Here is an 18,895-nt window from a genome sequence, read left to right as displayed (position 1 = left end):
CCCAGAGTGGAACGTATCCAAGGCTCAAGACGCGTCCCTCAGCCCCCGGCAGCACTGGGAGCGCCGGGGTCCCCGCGCGGGCGGGGACGACGGTGACGCAGGAGGCGGCCGGGGCGCCGGTCCCGGCGCGGGGAGGAGGGGGCAGGTTGTTCGGCGCGGTGCGGCGCAGGCCAATCAGGAGGCGCGGTGTTTCGGACGAGGGGAGGGGAAGGGTGGGCGGGAGCCTCCAGGTTTCCTCGGGGCCGGCGCAGCGCCGCCTGCAGTTCCGAGCTAGCGCGTGGGGCTGACGGGGGTCTCGGGTCCCGCCCGCGTGCCCGGTGTTCCTCCGCGGGTCCCCGCCCTCGCAGGTCCGCCTCTTCTGCGACTCAGACGCGGCTCCGACGGCGTCTGGCCTCCCCCTCTTCGGGCTCCTCGGCTCCGCCCGCCGCGCGAGTCGCCCCGCGGCTCTTCGCTTGGTGTCCGCGGGCCGTGCGGGGGCGGCGCCGGCGGGGGCGCCTCACCCCGGGCCGGCGGCGGTAATGCTGTTGCGGTTGCCGCCCTTGCGGCCGGGCGGACAGCTGGCGGAGGCAGGAGCCGGAACCGGAGCGCCCTCGCCGCTGGCCGGGACGCCGCCCTCGCCTGCGCTCGGCTCCCGCGGCCGCCGCGGGACTCCGGGGCCCGGCGCGGCATGAGGAGGAGGCTGCGCGCTGGCGAGCGCCCAGCTCCTCTGCCCCTAGGGCCCCCGCGGGCCCCGGCGCGTAGCACGCGCTGGCTGCGGCCCCGGCGCCCACGCTAGCCCCGCGCAGGCACGAGACGCCGCGGCCCCGAGGAGGAGGCGGCGCAGGCCTGCCAAGCGCGGGCTGCCCGGACCCTGAGCGCAGGGGCTTCGCGACCTGGACCCCGGCGGGCGCGGGCAGCCGGAGCCGCGGGGGAGCCCGGCGTACTGCAGTCGGCCGGCCCTCTCCGCAGGGGCGCCGCGGCGCGCAGCCCGCACCTCTCCCCACTTAAAGCCCCTCCTCCCGCCGCTACCTGGCGTATCGAACGCGGGTCCTCGCCCTTTCACGGCCTCCTCGGGTCATTTGGTCCCCGGGGCCCCCCGCCGTGCGTCCCCTCCCCCCTTCCCGCGCGTCCTCCCACTCTTCCCCTCCCCCGGTTCCCCCGCCTCTCATTCATTCCGTCGGCTCCCTCCTCTCTCCTCCTTCCCGCTCTGGCCCCTCTATCCCAGATCCTCCCCGCGCGGACCCCGCTGCAGTCTCGGGGTTTTTAGCACATTCATGGAAGTTTAGGGCCTGGACGGTGCCCCCAAGTCCGCCTTGAGAGCGCAGCCCGAGCTGCCGGCCGGGAAGAGGAAGATGTCTGTGCTCAGGCGGATGATGCGGGTCTCCAATCGCTCCCTCCTCGCCTTCATCTTCTTCTTCTCCCTCTCCTCGTCTTGCCTCTACTTCATCTATGTGGCTCCGGGCATCGGTAAGCACCGAGACACACCCTCACTTCTCACGGTCACAGTGAAGGAAACGCAGCATGTTACTTACGGGATTTGGAAGCTGTATAAACAGGGGCTCGGCAGAAAGCATTTTATTTGAAATGCGATTTCAGACCTGTCACGTAAACTGCTTCGGGGCATGGCTTTGGCATGTGAGTTTTGTCAGTGCACGTTTAAACAACGTAAAGACTGCGTTAGATGGACAGAACAAAATAAGGTGTGATGGCCCGAGATGCCCTGGTCGCTTTCTTGAGTATTCGTGACAGCTTTATCCATTTAATATTAACTTTTTAAGCTTAAACTTAGTAATCGTAATTTTATTCAAACACTCTCAGCTATATTAACTAGATGTAAAAACACGATGGAGAAACCCACAGTAGGGAATGTGAGTGAGTTCAAGACTGTACTGTTCTAGTGTTCTAGGTCGCTTTTTTAGAATGGGGTCAATGAACATTTGTGCCACACTTCAGGAATTTTTAGGCGATGAGTTGTCTAGTAAAAACAATGCTCCAATTGTTTAGTGTGCTTGGGTCTGCTTTTCAAGGGTAGGTAGCCTCTGCTACCTGTTAGGATGAATTCTGAGATAAAATGATTAAATTAACAATTATGCAAGATAGTTTACAGTTTTAACCTGTTTACCATTTTTTCTTTTGTTTTCTAGTCCAAAATACACTTTTGTATAATCTGCTTGAATTAGCCTCTTTAGTAAACATCCTGGTTTCTCAGCCCCTCTGGTTGAAAAGGTGCCAGTGTGGCATTCTCATGACCAAAAAATGTGAACTTCATGTGGATATTAAAACATTGTATTTCCAGAACTTTTCTGAGTTCTTCCGGGTTATTATGTATTTAATGTTAAATTAGTTAGTAACATTGTGCATCTCCTATCATTTCTTTTTAGACATTAGTAGTTTTTTGAACCAGTACCATTTCTCCCCTGAGTGAGCTAAAAATGTATGTATGGCCTCTTACACAGTGAAAACACCTGCAGAATTTTAAGATGGAATTATTATCAGGGCATTGTCTCACATGGTAGTAGATTATTTCAGTGGATTGCAGGAGGGAGGGAAGAAACAGACCTCACCAAACCTCATCAAGACTGTTGTGTTTCCTAAAAATTATTTTCTTGATTAAATTTTCAGGTTCAAGTAAGATGTATAAGCTCAGAATGATGCTTGAGAAGGCATAAATTGTCGAAACCTTGATATCCCGAAATAGAGGTTTGGGGTTAAAGTTTGAAAAAAATATGAATATTTTAACATATTATTTTCTTTTAATGCAGTTTTTTTCTTTAGGCTAAATTGGATACCTCTTGAAGCCTGTAGTAGAAATGACAGTGATAGCTCAGTGGATTTGAGAGTAGTTAGCCAAAATATTCAGCAAGCTTTTTCTTAAAATTCTCTGCCATTTTGGAAGTCTTATCAATTAACTTCTCATTCTACAGCAATTTTTACTTTCTTATGTAGCTCTTTAAAGGTTGGACATCTTTGGGGGATGTTATTTTATCAGATATTTTAACTTTGAGAGATTCTGGAGAAGTTTTTTTTGCACTTAGATAACAATTTTCTTACTTTCTTGGTATTTTGAGTAACATATTAAAATTACTTTACTCCAAAAGCTAACCAAAGGAAATCAGAATTCCAGCTTTCACTTGATAGCCATTTTTTGTTATTGCATTAATATATTATCTATACATTCTTAAAATTCAATTGATGTGAGATAGTAATATATCTTTCTTATTTCTATACTTAATGTTTGCCATAGAACAATCACTGACATGGCATAAAAATTTTGGCAGTTGTCTTCTAGGCAATTAGGTTGACATGATTTAAACTACTCTGTTCTTTTGGGTCTTCTAATTTATAACTTAAAAAAATTGATTGAAGCCAGTAAGAAGAATGAAAACCAAAACTTGTGAAGTGTTAACAGTTTGTTAAACTGAATCTGTTTCTCAAACTAGCATTATTTAACAGCAAAAAACCCTCCTTACTTTTAATTATTGAGAAGCAGTTTTCCAAAACTAAAATTTTTGCTTGAAAGGTTGAATTTTGTCACTGGTAACACATACTGTCAGTTTTTCTTGAAGCGTCAGGCTCATTTTGCTCTTTTTGGGGGAAATGTAGGTCAAATACAGAAGTCTAAATGACCATAGTTTTTCAGTTGTACCTTTAAGTAAAAATGATGTTCCGTGAAAAAAATGTGGCTCGTTCAGCTCACAATGCAATGATCTGTTGCACAATTTGATTTTCAAGACAACCACAGTACTTTGGTATGCTGCAGAAATGCCTTATGCATACTTCTCATTTCATCACAGATTTCTTTTTTTTAATTAATTTTTATTGGAGTATAGTTGATTTACAATGTTGTTTTACTTCTCAGTTATACATATACATTTATCCACTCTTTTTTAGATTCTTTTCCCATATAGGTCCTTACAGAGTATTGAGTAGAGTTCCCTGTGCTGTACAGTAGGCTCTTATTATCTGTTTTATATATAGTAGTGTGTATGTGTCCATCCCAGTCTCCCAGTTTATCCCTCCCCCTGCTTCCCGCTTGGTAACCATAAGTTTTGTTTTCTACCTCTGCATCACAGATTTCTTATTAATGAGACATACCCCAAACTAATTAGGTTCTTATAACTAGTTTACATTAGATATATGTAGAATCTTTTTGAAATAATTCATATTTTAGCCTGAATTACATCTTGGGGCAGAATTTTCTTATGAGTAAAATACATGTTATGTAAGAGCATTTTTTAATTGATCTTAAATAAATGTTTCAAATTTCTTCTGTTAAAAAATCCATATTGATCCTATCCACATCAACCTGTTTAGTAGACATCAATTGTATTTTCCTATGTTTTTTGCCCAGAGACCTATTTTTGTCGTGTGTCTTCCCCCACGCAGTCAGTCCTATCATTTTAGTTACTCTTGTTAGTCTCCTTCCTCAGTGTTTTCCTCTCCCTCTCTTCCTTCTGAGAAGATAGTACCACACAGTTGTAGATAGCAGAATATGTTTAGTTTCCAATGTTTTCTCATGTGGCTCAACAACTTTTTGACTCTTTGGAATTTAATCTGCAATGAATTCCAGCAAACTCAAAGCTCATTATTTTAAGAATAATTTGAAACACTTTCCTTGAAATTTCTAATTCATGCAAGAAACACAGGAACTTTCTTTATATTAGGAACTTTAGTACTAAAGGAAATTGGTCTGCAGACCACCCTCCACCCTGGAAATCCATGGACACATTGCTCTAGCCCACCCAGTAGAGGCTGGTGCCCTGAATTTTTTCTCATTCTCTTTCTACTTTTGTGCATGATTGCAAAAAGGTGAGTGCAGTCTTCCCCTAAGGTCTTGCCTTGACTGAATTGAAAATGGAGTTCCATTTAGTGTGAAACTGTTTTCAATATAACTACATAGTCATTTACCTGCTATTGTATCAAAGGAGTAGGTGAACCGACTTATAGATTCATTCAGCAAACATGAATAGAGCACCTCAGATAGGCTAGACATTGTTTGAGGAAAAAAGATGACCAAGACAGAGTTCCTTCCCTCATACAATGGGATGAGCGCCGTGAAAGGGCTGCATCAGGTCCTCAGAAAGCATGCCGTGGGGAGCGAGGTCTGGTTAAGGACTTCCAGAGGAGGTGATGGATAGGATTTATCTGGACTGAGCCAAGGGACTCTAGTCAGAGGGAACAGCATGAGCAAAGGTAGGTACCAGAAAATAGGAGTATTTCCATCTGGCTACCATCTAGGACGTGGGTTGGTAGATGGGCCAGATTGGGAAGAGTCTCGAGTCTCCCCTGCCCGGCCTCGTGTTCTGGCACTTGGGGGTCCCTGAACTTCCTGGCCGAGAGAAACTGGCCTTGGTTCACACAGCTTTATTAAAGCTGTCTGTGGTTAAGAAAGAAGTTGATGAGCCTTTAATCAGCGGGGCAGTATTGTGGGGGAGATTGCACAGCTCCCCTGGGAGTGGGAGATTTCACTGTACATTTGACTCACCGACCGTCCTGACCTTTGCTAGACTTGCTTTCAGGCTGTTTTCTTCTTTGCGTAGAGGTGGAGTCTGGTTGGGCCACTTTGGTGTGAATTCCTGTGGGCCCGTTGAGGAATCACCTGACCCTGTGCTTTGCTATTTTGGGTCTCAAGGAGGTTGGTGCCCTGCTGGGTCAGGTGGAGCTGGGGATGGGTGGGCAGGGCGTGGGGGTATGTTGTGGGAGCGGGTGGCTTAGTAGGTCCTTGCTCAAAGTCCCCCCAACGTTCTGGCTGGGTTTCTCTCAGTTTGCTCAGAGAGTAGCTTGTTAGTTGCCTGCAGCTTTCTTATGGCAGCCCTTTAGCCTCCTGGCTGGGTGAGTCTGGTTGTGCTCTTCTGAGCTGTTACAGTTTGCTTTGTGTTTCAAAGGTCCTTCTGGTTTCTTTCCTCACCAAGTTCTCTGGTCACCGTGGCTCTTTTGGGGGGTTCTTTTGGTTTGGGCCACTGTGTCGGCTATTTCTTTTTTCTGGGCCTCTTTTACTGGTCAGGCTTCCCATACTAATATTTTTGTCTTGTGAGTAGCAGGAAACATCAGAAGTTCTGAAAAGGGGGATGCTGGAATCCTTTGTTTTAGAGCAGTTCTTCTGCATGGAGTGTGGGTTACAGTGGGCAGAGCCAGTGGCTGGGAGACCAGGTGGGAAGTTTTTACAGTAGCTCAGGTGATAGAAGATTCGAACCTGATCAAGGTTGTAGTTGGATCAGGGCAGAGTGGAGAGGATGTGAATAGTGGGGTTGAAGGAAAGGGAGAAGCTTGAAGACGATGCTTGTATTCTGGCTTAGACAACCAGGCTGTGGGTCGTAGGGACTATAGAAAGGCAAGTGCCTTGAGGGGGCGATTTTGCTTTTAGAGATATAGAGTTGGGACGCTTATAGGATAGCCAGGAAGAACTTGTCAGTAGGGAGGCAGATGGACATAAGGGCTTAGAGCCCAGGAGAAATGTCTAACTGGAGAGAGATTTGGGTGCCTTTGGCATATAGGTGAATGCTACATATCTATTTTTCCCCTGACACACCTGAGTTAATAAAACTAACTTGTGCAAGCAGAAGTGGCTCACTAAGTTAGTTACTCTTAAATGTGTAATGATAGGGGTTAAATTGGAATATGAAGGAAGCCCAAGTGCAGTTTGAAGGGTTTCCCATGAGGCTCTTTTACCTTTTTCACTCCCCAACCCTAAATGGGAAGCAGTGTGATTGACACTGTGGAAAGTTTAGATGGCTGCCCAAGGACAGCTGGTGGAGGCTGAAGACAAGGTAGCCACAGATGAAATCCATCAGCCTAGGGCAAGTGGAGAAATAGGAATAAGAAAATGAAGGAAGAGAGAGAGATCATGAAAGTGAAGAGAGACCTTCGCAAAAATAAGTAAATAAATAAAAATGATGATCAGCAAAACAAGCGTTGCATATAGTTCAGTGGGGACTATAGTTCAGTGGGGTAAAGTCTGGAAGGAGAATCATGGATTTGGTAAGTAGGAGCTCTGTGACAGCCACTACACGAGCTGTTTTTGTGGTGTCGTAGGGTACCAGCCAGATTGCCTAGCCTTGGATTGGATTGCCTTGGGTTGGATTGTAAATCAGAGGTCAGATGAAAGTGGATCAAAGGAGCCTTATAAGATGGGAAGACCTGAGCTTATGTGGACGCTTAGGGAGTGAGGACACGGTTTGAAGATTTGAGGAAGGGAACAAATTACAATGTATGATCTAGGAAGACTTAATTCATTTACTTATTCATACATGTTTGTCTGTGGTTCTGCACTGAGCAGGATCCACATGGTCCCTGCCTTCATAGAGCTCATAGCCAGTGGGAAATTCGCACAGTGGCAGAGCAGCTATTCTGGAAAAGAGTGTGGAGTGCAGTTTGCTATGGGGCACCGGATGGGTGGATGGGGGCACTAGACTAGGCGTCAGGGAGAAGAGGGAGGTTAAGCTGAGGTCAGAAGCTTAAGTTAGGTGGTTAAAGGGTGGGCCTGGGGAAAAGTACTTCAGGTAGGAATGGGATATTTGAAGGCTAAGAGATGAGAGAGAAATGGAAAGTTTAAAAAAAAAGAAAAAGGGTAGGGGGCTAAAGCATAGAAATCAGAGAGGAGTGCGGGCCGAAGCCAGAGAGAGAAATACGGGTCCAGCCATAGAGAACCTTGTAAGCTGGGTTTGAGAACTTGGACTTCAGCCTGAGGACAGTGTCAGACCACTGAGCTTAAATTTTAAGTAGGAGAGTGACATGATAAGGTTTGCATTTTAGAAGTACTTAGGCTGTACTGGTGTGGATGGATTAAAGTCAGCAATTCTGGAATCAGGGAGACCAGGTAGAGGGAGTGGGATCAAGTATATGGGTAGATTAATTTTGGGGATGGGAGAGGAGATAAAAGACATTCATGATAGCAAAAATTAGATGCATATGGAGAGGGAGGTTGAGGACATGCATATCTAATAAGGTGGGTGACTGAGCTCTTAGAGTGAGCGGCTCTGTTTACGTGAACAAATGTTAGTATAAACTGTTTCCTAGACTAGGTTAAGAGATTTGGTTTCTACCTTGGCACATACTAGAGGCTTAGTGAAGAGTTGTTGAGTGACTGTTTCCAATTAAATCACTGCTTTTGGTATGGCAGCTGCAGTTCGTTCTCTTCCCTGCCCACTCATCAATACCATTCTAGTGTTGGATGTTAGACATCTTGGAAGAATATGGAGGGGCTGGCAGGGGATGAGGAACAGTGGAGAAAATGCCAGGATTGGTCAGTGTATTAGTTATCTATTACTTTGTAACAAATTACCTCCAAATTTAGGATCTTAAACCAACAAACATGTATTATCTCATAGTTTCTGTGGCCAGGAATCTGGACACGGTTTGACTGGATGCCTCTGGTTCAAGGTCTCTTATTCGGCTACAGAGTGTAGCTCAGGGCTGTGGTTGGAGGCTCCACTGGGGGAGGATCCGCTTCCAAGTTCACCCACGTGCATCTGGGCAGGATTCTGTTCCCTGAGGGTTGTTGGACTGAGGACTTTGCTTCTTCGCAGGTTATTGGCTGGAGGCCTCACTCAGTTCCTTGCCCTGGCACCTCTCCATTGGGCAGCTCCCAACCCCATTGCTTTCGCCATATTTTCTTTGTCAGAAAAGAGTCTCTAGGTCCAGTGCACACTCAAGGGGCAGGGGAGCCTTCTCAGAGACTGCTTACCGCCGTCAGGTTGCCATTCTTTTTTTTTTTTTTTTTTTTTTTTTTTTTTTTTTTGTGGTACGTGGGCCTCTCACTGTTGTGGCCTCTCCCATTGCGGAGCACAGGCTCCGGACGCGCAGGCTCAGCGTCCATGGCTCACGGGCCCAGCCGCTCTGCGGCATGTGGGATCTTCCCAGACTGAGGCACGAACCCGTGTCCCCTGCATCGGCAGGCGGACTCTCAACCACTGCGCCACCAGGGAAGCCTGCCATTCTTTTTATTATTTTATTCTCTGGTTGCCATTCTTGAGCGTATATGTTAACTCAGCTATATTGTTTCAGCATGAGTGAATCTAAATCTATGACCTTGTGGGAAATTAGGTATTTTTGAAGGGGATATTGATTCATTGAAATCTGACAATGCTAAATACCATTCTCCATGTTACTATTTTATAAGTAAATTTGATGTCTATTAAACAACGTGGCAGAATGAAGTAGTGACGTATTTATTCTGCAGCAGTGTTTATCATTATTACTTTTAAACGTTTATTAAAGGTAAAAATAGCCCTGTCTGTGGATACCTTAAAGAGAGAACCACCTAATCTAGGTTTGTCGTCTCTGTATTGGTAGGTATTCCAAATACTATTTGGAATTTTGTTTTGGCAACAGAGTGCATTTTCCTCTCGGGGCAGTGTTACATGTACAGAGGGTGAGTAATTTCCTTACCCATCTTGTGACCAGCCTGTTTATCACAGGATGTACTGCGAAGCTTCTCAGGACACATACGCTTGTGCGCATGGCATTAGGCTCTGGTGGTTGCAGCTGTGGCTAAGCCTCTCCCCACTGGAGCCCCTCTGTCTGAGGGCCCCGGGCCATGGGAACTTTGGACACAGAGGCCTTGGCTCTGTAGCCAGAGCTGTGTGCAGAGAAGCCCCAGGGGCAAGATCCCAGAGGTCTGCTATTGGAGCTCCGCACCCCCTGCCCCGTGCTAGGAGAGTGGCCTTGTTGTAAAGGAAGAGAAGGAAAGGCCCCTAAAGATCACCACTTGCCCAGAGTCTCATGCATTGTTGTTGGAAGAACTGAAGTGGATGTTTTTTGGAAAAGCTGAACCATGCCCCTTGGGATTTCTGTGCCTGAGTTGCCCTGGAACATTGAAGATTTGGGGGACATATGACCTCTGTCTTCTTCAGCTTTAAGGAATACCCCACGGAGAAGAAAGGAAACACTTCTGGATAGTGTGAGAGCAGGGAGCATAATTACGGGGCAGGTTTTCCGCTCTTTGTAAAGAAGCCAAACCAGACCATTCTAACTGAGCTGTAAACAATGAAATAAGCGGCCTGCCAAGCGTTCCTTTCATTACCTGTTCTCCAGCCGAAAGTAGATGACCACAGGTTAAGGCTGGGGAGGGTGCTTTGCCTGGGGGCCTGGACAGGCTTCTCAGCCCCTTGCCCTCGTTTCCTCGGTGCTGTGTTCATCTCTGCAGCCCTCTCGCTCTTCCACCTGTGCCCACTTCTACCCACCTGCCTTTGTGACTCCTTTTCCCTATCAAGCCTGCCCCTCATGTTTGTCTTACCCTCAGTGAAAATGTGGAGGTGGTGAGAAGGAGGTGCGTTGTGGAGAGATTTTTCTAGAACTTGGATTTCCTAGGTCCTATTTGGGAGTTCTGGCGAATGGAGGGCCCCTCCGGCTTTGTGTGTTTACAGTTTTCTCCTTCCGGTCCATTTTCCTGGCCGCCTTAGACCATGCTAGCTCTTGCCACCACTGCTTGGACTGCACTTTTTTTTACCAGTTTAATCAGAGCAGCCTGCCCCCAGCTCTTTCTCCCTTGTCTTCTCTTTTTTCTCCTTTTCTGTCTGAATCTCTTTTTCTTTTTTTGATTCCGAGAGGCTCCAGTGATTGAATATTTATAAAGTCTTTTCTTTCCACTTCTGCCTTTTGTCAAGATAATAACAAAGAGAATAATATACGAGTAATATTGTGATTCGAGTTGAAGATTGGGTCCACCGAAGGTTAAAAGGTTTTCTGAGGATACCCACAATGCCATGGAAAATTGTTTACTCTAGTTATTACTAGGTATTTTTACTCATGTCTTGGGCCCACTGGAGAGTTTCAGGTAGCACCCCAATTTTATTTCTCTCTAGCATGTATATCCTATACTGGGCCGACTTAATTTGTTCTGTTTCATGGGCATACTTGTTTTCCATCATAGCAGAACTTGACAGAGTTCAGATTAAACCACAGCAAAAACCCTCCTCAGTTAAAATAGGAAAGATAGCTTAAAGGATGTTTGTCAGTTTTATTTTTGGCTATGTGGCACGGCAAAATGTTTAGGAAAACATAACTTAGTGATTTTAAATCTCAAATTTGTAATTAACTTTTTTTCTCCAGAGGCGTAATAAGTGTGACTTCCTGTTCGTATCTTCGTTTTCATGATTAATTTACTCGAGTTAGTAAAAGTCTTTGGCTCTACAAGGTCTTTGTGTTGTATGTTCGTTAGGGATGAAACATAGATTCTTCATTGTCTGAATGAATTGTTCGTAAATTAGAAAGCTGTATTAAAGAGGATGTATTTGGTATAAGTTAAACTAATTATGAAAGGAAGCTTCTACTTTTTTGCTTGTTAACAAATGTTAATGATGTTTAGAGAATGGTTTTTCAATTTTCAAACATGAAGGTGCTTAAGCCTTACCTAAGGCAACCCAGGTCTTATCACCAGAGATTCTGATTGCGATCCTGGTTGATTTTTAATTAATACTTCAGGTAATTCTGGACCCTGGGAACTTACTTCTTTTCTTTCTTTTTTTTTTTTTTTTTGCGGTACACGGGCCTCTCACTGCTGTGGCCTCTCCCGTTGCGGAGCACAGGCTCCGGACGCGCAGGCTCAGCGGCCATGGCTCATGGGCCCAGCCGCTCCGTGGCATGTGGGATCTTCCTGGACCGCGGCACGAACCTGCGTCCCCTGCATCGGCAGGCGGGCCCTCAACCACTGAGCCATGAGGGAAGCCCTCTTTCTTTATTTTTAAATATTTGGAGCTTGCTAGTATTAATAATTCTTTACTGAAATCATGTTATATAAATTGCCTTCTTGGTAATTAAGTTAATCGCTCAGATATTATGACTTCTAATTATAGTGCAATTTCCAGTTTGGCTTGGAGGAAGAGAACTTGGACTTTATTTTCATTTGAATCAAGAGACCAATGGTAGGGACTTCCCTGGCAGTCCGGTGGGTAAGACTCTGCCCTCCCAACACAGGGGGCCTGGGTTCAATCCCTGGTCGGGGAGCTAGATCCTGAATGCCACAACTAAGAAGTCTGCATGCAGTGACTAAAAGATCCTGCGTGCTGCAGCTAAGACCCGGCGCAGCCAAGAAATAAAATAAGTAAATAAAAATAAATCTTTAAAAAGAGACCAATGGGAGAGAATGAGAAGATGCCTTGTTTTTTGATTTGAAAATATGCTCTAGCTTTGGAAATCTTTGAAATTCATTTCCCATGCTGTGTCTCCTTTCTCCTGCCTGTTATAGTTACTTTCATGATTAAGTAAGTTGAAATTATGAAAGGTATTTTAATTGTGAAAACACAGGGAAATTGGGGATGGTTGTAAAACATAGTTTAAATAGGTCTCCCTTTTATTTTTTCTCAAGATAGCATTCTTAAGTGGGTATAGGTTCATTTCGCATGCACTTTAAATGTATTCTGAAATCATTCATTTTCAGCAGATTTATAATGTTTCCTGGATGTGTTTATTTATGGTTTCATCTTTTAGTCTGTAATTTCATTAGGTAAATTTCCTTACTGATTAGATTAAAAATGTAACTGTCTGCATTTTTCCTTCCCTGATTCCCTCATTTCCTCCTGATTCTACTTTTCTCTAATGTGGTTTATAACTCAGCTCTTCAGGCTCCTGTCATGCTTTAAAGAGGCTATGTGTTTAAGTGAATAACAGTGAATTAACAAATGACAGTGCTGAGAGCTATCATGTGTTAGATCATGTGTTCAGAGTCTAGTTTTTGAATTTTCAGCTGACTTTAAACTAGGCTGAACTGATGATCTGGTTGTTGTAGAAGTAATTCCGATGTTTTAGGCAGATTATTCTTTTTCAGGATTTTGGTTTTTACAGAGGAACCCCCATGGCTTCTTAGTTTCTGGTACTGCTTGGCAGTTGGTAGTTATTCAACAAATATTTATTGAATAAACACGTCTCTATCCTGAACGTCTTTAATAAGACGTTGGAAAAGTCAAATTTTATTCAAAAATATTTAACTTTGATCAGTATTCAAACACAAGTAATACCCTCAAATAACTTAAAAAAACTTAAAACTGTTGAACTGCAGAGTGGAAGTGGTAAAAGTACCTGTTGGAAAGAATTTTTTGTTAATTTTTGGTGTCTACATCAGCAAAGCTTGAGCTGTTGGCTAAGATCTGAAATAGATCCGTACTGTATGTGATCATTGTGTTCCTGATTGCTTGATAAAATGGGATTCTGACCACAGAATTCTTTCATTCTATTTATTAGTCAGCCTGTTGACTTACTGGAAAGATAGGGAGGAGGATATTATAGGCTAGTAATTATTTGCTCTGCAGATTTTCTTGAGCCCATACCTGACTTTGAATTATTATCACCATGGTAAGATACTCTGTTTAAATAGTGCTTTGACATAAAGGGAATCATTTGTTTTACAGCCTGGCACAGCCTAGAAGTCTGTTATTTTTTGTTTTTAACTCAAGCAATACTTTGGCCCTAGGCAAAGTACGAACTGTATTTCACATGTCGTGTGGCCTCATCCTGGGGTTTACAGCATTATTATTAGAGATAATATATTTAGCTTTTACAAACTTGCATGAGTAATGTCTGGAAACTTGTTGCACAAGGGGCTAGATGTGGAAAGAAGAAAACTTACAAGCATGTGAAATAGATTATTGTGAGTTCTTAGAAATTCAGAGACTGCCTGATTCAGATCTCTATGGTTACTGTCAAGGGATGTCTATATGCAGTGTTTTGCCTTTTTCCATATTGTTTATTTCCTTACATGTTCTGTAGATGATATGGGAAACCGTTTTCTCTCCTGTGACTTTGAAGCGCCCCTTCTGACTTCCTCCTCACGTTAGTTGAAATCTGTTTATCCCTCCTATTGTCACTTCCCTCATGACTTTTTACATTGAAGATTTTTCTTTTTCTTAGCCCCTCTCTCTCCTCTAGGAGGAGATTTCTGCCATTGCTTCTTCCAAATAGCTGCCCCTCAGGGTCATTCAGACCAGTGCTTGAATCTTGATTTTTAAAAATTCCAGCTGTAACTTCTGAGTTTGTTTTCTGATCTCATAATGGGGAAAGTTGTACCTGTATCCTGGGGCGGTGTATTCGTTTCCTAGGGCTGCCATACACATTACCACACTCTGAGTGGCTTAAAGCAGAAATTTATCACCTCACAGTTCAGTTGGCCAGAAATTTGAAATCAAGGAGTTGGCAGGGCTGTGCGCCCTCTGGAGGCTCTAGGGGAGAATCCTTCCTTGTCTCCAGCTTTGGGTGCCTGTTGGCATTCCTTGGCTTCCTAGGCTGGTGGCCAGATCACTCCAATCTCTGCCTCCATCCTCACATTGCTTTCTCGTGTGTGTGTGTGTGTGTGTGTGTGTGTGTGTGTGTGTGTGTAAAAACCTCCCTCTGCCTTTCTCTTGTATGTGCACTTGCCGTTGGATCTAGGGCCAACCCAGATAATCCAGGGTGATCTCCTCATCTCGAGATCCTTAACTTAATTACCTCTGCAAAGACTCCTTTTCCAAATAGGATAACATTGACAGGTTCTGGGAATTAGGATGTGCACACGTCTTTTGGGGGCCTCCATTCAACCTGCTACATAAGAATTAAGTGAAATGTAATTATATGTGTGTTTAAGTATATTTATATATGGCATTTAGCTCACTGCCTGACAAATGTAGTTACTCAGTTAATGTTAACTCATTTCCCTTCCCTTTAGAAATCTGTGCTCTCCAACATTCTGCCCCCCTGGGATGCTTTCGGCAGTTATGCTCAATTCAGAGTGTTTCTGCTCCGCTTTGCCCCCGCTGGCGTCCTGTGGTGACCATCAGGAAGTCTGCTTCTCATCTTCCATCTTTCCTTGCTTGGCCATGCCTGTGTGTCCCCATGTCTGTGGTGTGCTCTCTCTCCCGACCCCAGTCTTTCTAACCTTCCACATCTGGCACTGTCTCACCTTCATTAATGTTACTTCTCATCTTCACAATGAGCTCTAGTCCCCTCTTCTCCTTTCTGTTTTTTCACCCCATTCGTCCATTTGGACCTTTACAACTTATTTTCCATTGCTGCCAACACTATTCAAGTTGGATCGCTTATCCCTGTGTATCCTTTGCAGCTGTGCACCTCACAGCCTCTGCTTATACTGTCCTATTGATGGAAATGTGCTTCTCCCTCCTTCCTCTTACTTCTCTTAGTGCCTTCGCTTTAAATTTCATCTTTCCTCCTTCCACTCAGGCCACAGTCATGCTCAGGTCTCTCCTTTTACAAGAAAACTTCCCTTGACCTTGCTCTCACTTACCTGTTCTAAAACTGGACTGCTTCCACTTCATCCACTCAACTCCTTACTAGTTTCCTTTTGTTTCCATTATTTGGGTGAAACTGCTCTCTTGAAGGTTGACCATGATCTAACAGCTTTTGTCAAGGCTAACTGGGCTGGTGGTAAAGAGCTGGGTTGCTGGAGCTGACTGCAGGGGGTGAATTCTAGCTCCACTACTTGCCAATAACTGTGTGACCTTGAGCAAGTCCCTTAACTCCATGCTTCAATTTCCTTATCTGTAAAATGGGAATATTAGTACCTACCTTACAGGGTTGCTTGTAAGGGTTACATAGATTAGTTTATGTAAAGAACTTCTAAGGATGCCCTGTAGAGTATGCACTAGGTATTAGTTTTTTTTTATTTTCTAAGCTATTGTGTTTTAGTCTTTCTTGTTAGCCTCTGTGGTGACATTTGACATGGTTGATCGTTCCCTTTTCTTTTGTCCAGTGACTTCTTCACCATGTTCAAGCTCACATTAATTCATCTCGGGGTCTTTTATCTTTGTGTCTCCTATTTGTGGTCTGAACTTCACCTTCTTATCTCCTTTCTAGATAATTTTTCCTGTGGTAATTCACCACCATGGTTCCTACTTTTACTTTTGTGTGTCTCCCCAGATTGTATTTGTACCTCGTCTTTTTTAGCTCCAGCACTGCGTTTATAGCTGCGTGTGAGAATGCGTAACCAACACAGTCTCCCTCACAATCAGCTCTGTAGTTGACTTCTGGTTTTGTTAAAGGACCTGGATGTCGGGATCAGAGGGATGTTGTATTTGAGTCCTTCAGTACTCAGGAAGCCTTTCCAGATCACTGCAGACTGCACAGTCTCCTTGGCTTGAATACATAGCGTGCTTTCAATGAGCAAAGCTGCGTGTGGAAAGAGGTAGAGAGACACAGCTTTATGGCAAATGTACTCCTTAGTTTTATTAAGTTGAGAATGAGGCATGTTCATAAATCTTTCCTCACAAACCCAGGGTAGGATGCCTATAAGCTGTTGTAAACTGTTGATTTTTGAAGTTTTTTTTTCTTTAAGTTGTAGTTTTTCCCCCCTGGACAACAGACGAGGTAAAGAAGTTAAATTTATGTCTCACAATGCAGAGGCAAATAGCAAATGAACTAAATTAGAGAACATGGCATCATTTTAGTTAACCAGCAGTAGTTTTTAGTGTGTTTCTGAGTTGTCTTGAGACCAGAGGGCAAGGATGGGAAAGATTTCCCTATTTGTTTTCTGAAATGTAGTCTCTTGTAAGTTGGAATAGAAATTTTAGACAAGGATTTCCTGGCTTGCCAATAAGATATTATATTTCATAGTAATGATAATTAGCAGACAAGTATAGTTATTTTTTTTATTTTTTTTTTTTGCGGTACGCGGGCCTCTCACTGCTGTGGCCTCTCCCCGTTGCGGAGCACAGGCTCCGGACGCGCAGGCCCAGCGGCCACGGCTCACGGGCCCAGCCGCCCCGCGGCATGTGGGATCCTCCCGGACCGGGGCACGAACCCGTGTCCCCTGCATCGGCAGGCGGACTCTCAACCACTGTGCCACCAGGGAAGCCCAAGTATAGTTATTTGAGTGTGGGTTACTGTACTTTTATGATGTTTGGTAATCAGACAGTCTGGACCATTCAGTGCTGGTTTCTTGTGCCTTGAAACACTGACACATGGCCTTCCTCCTGTTAACAATGCCTCTGTTTCAACACAGCTTCATTCCTTAATGGGTTTTGATCTTTAGGGATTAAACCCCTGAGGACTCTTAACCTAAGGAATGTAACTCAATTAGCTGTGAATGATTTAAAATAAACTAATAGATTTCCGTTTGGAGAGCTTGGTGTCTCACTTTCCTTTATTTTTTCTCCTTCCATCTAATGAATAGTAAATGCAGTCTTTTGGTAAATGATTCACCTTTGTCACAGGTGCCATCAGTAATAAATTTTCTTAACAGTTTTGTTACCTGATATTCTGAAAGTTTTTAGGAGAATTTGACTTTGATTATCCTTTTCTATACTGGATATTTTCCTTGTTTCTTAAATTTGACTTGGTTTCAAGATTCAAACCATTTTCTTTATAAGAGTAGGTGTGTTAATTAAAAGTAAAAGCTGTATAGTTTTTTAAAGTTCTGTTTCCAGGACAGACAGTGAGGCACATGTGTTCTCACCTACTATATCCTTGCTTAGGCCAGTACTGTTTCTTCCAAGTCTGGGAATCAGTACTGGTCTTGGCTTAACAACCCTTGGCTCAGTCCTACTTCTCCATGACAGGTCTTTTTTTTTTTTTTTTTCAGTTTGGTGCATAACACATATTTAGGATATTTACACCACTGATAACAGATTTCGTGTATAACTTTAGGATTAAATGATCTGAGAGATTGTAAATCAATTGACATTCATAATCTATTTCATTTTTTTTTTCCTGCATCGTTTCAGTTGAACTTGAGATCTTGGTTGAGGTAGAGTTGCTAATGTTACTTTGGCTTTTCTTGAACATTTTCCCACATTTTTGGTTGGCTGTTCTCTTTGTTTTCATTCTTCACTGTCTCGTTCGTCTTTTAAAGTCCATGAGAAAGCAAAAATGTAATAAAAACTTGTGGGGCTTGTAACCCTGGTATAATAAATTCAAGCCTAAACAAGTTAAATCTAATTATAGGACTGCATTCTAGAGAGGATGTGGACAGTCTCCTAAAAATGATTGAGGTAAAGCTTATATGAAACCTGGATTTCTGTTTCTCTCTCTTTTATGGGTGAGAGAAAGAGTGTTAATACGCCCTGCTTCTCTACTCTCATTAACTATTTTCTGTTCATTTGTACTTTGAGCAAGTTCAAATTTCAAAAAAATGGGAAAGGAGGTAGCAAACGTTTTGCTCATTTCTCTGTACCATGTCGAAGAAGCAGAACTGGGCCCAGAAAATGAGTCGGCATTTTTGATTTTTTCATTCGGCATTCATTTTTTGAGAGTGTCATTACTGTGTTGGGAGACAGCTTATCTTAAAATTGAAAGAGCCATTAACCGAGCCTTGCAGTTTCTTGGTTTTGCCATGAAAATGAGCTTCCTCCTCTTGTCTGAATGGAGTTTATGATTTTTAGCTTCATGCTTGGAGAAGTTAGAGTAGAAGGGGCTTTAGAGAAACCTAGTGCAGTACTGCCAGTTTTGGGTGAGGAAACTGAGATCCAGTGAGCTGCCCATGGTAGCAGAATCAGGACCAAAAAAGAAAAGGTCTTTTGACTTGACTTCGGTGCCTGTCTGAGGAGGCTTGCCATCTCAAAAGTCAGGGATTTTTGTGATCTTTGTCAAATTACCAGTTTCTCCCAAAGGAGGAGATTAGAAATTATTTTTGAAGCACTTACTCTGGAGAATTAGATTAACAGCTTGAAAATGCCACATTGATTTTGATTTTATCTGCTTTTACAGTCCTGGTAGGTAGATTTGTGATTGAAAGGGAGTGTAAAAGTTCAAGTATTTAAGAGAAATTACAAAAAGTGATACTGATTCTAGATCATTCTACACTATGCCCCACCAATGCCTTGAGAATTTGCAAGATCCATACCCATACTAGATATGTTGATTTATGATATATTTATGATTCAAGAAGGAATCCTCACCTTTGTGGAATCTTTGGTTTGAGGGAATTAATATAGAATTAGAGAAAGTGAATTTTAGGAGTATATGGTTGAATACTTATTAAAAAATGCCTCTTTGAAAT

General features: G+C 43.7%; 1 protein-coding gene across 1 annotated transcript in view; it reads left to right on the top strand.

Annotated features, from left to right (window-relative positions):
* Positions 1-249: 249 nt before the first annotated feature.
* B4GALT6 (beta-1,4-galactosyltransferase 6) overlaps positions 250-18,895 on the top strand; it is a 64,724-nt gene continuing 46,078 nt past the window's right edge. The window contains exon 1 of the mRNA XM_060118526.1: positions 250-1,446. Coding sequence (XP_059974509.1) covers positions 1,332-1,446 — 115 coding nt within the window. The 5' untranslated portion in view covers positions 250-1,331. The remainder of the gene's footprint in view (positions 1,447-18,895) is intronic.

The sequence above is a fragment of the Mesoplodon densirostris genome, chromosome 15, assembly GCF_025265405.1.
Source record: "Mesoplodon densirostris isolate mMesDen1 chromosome 15, mMesDen1 primary haplotype, whole genome shotgun sequence".
In the NCBI taxonomy this organism is placed as follows: domain Eukaryota; kingdom Metazoa; phylum Chordata; class Mammalia; order Artiodactyla; family Ziphiidae; genus Mesoplodon; species Mesoplodon densirostris.
The sequence above is the reverse complement of the archived record's forward strand: the minus strand, read 5'-3'. Positions and strand labels throughout refer to the sequence as shown.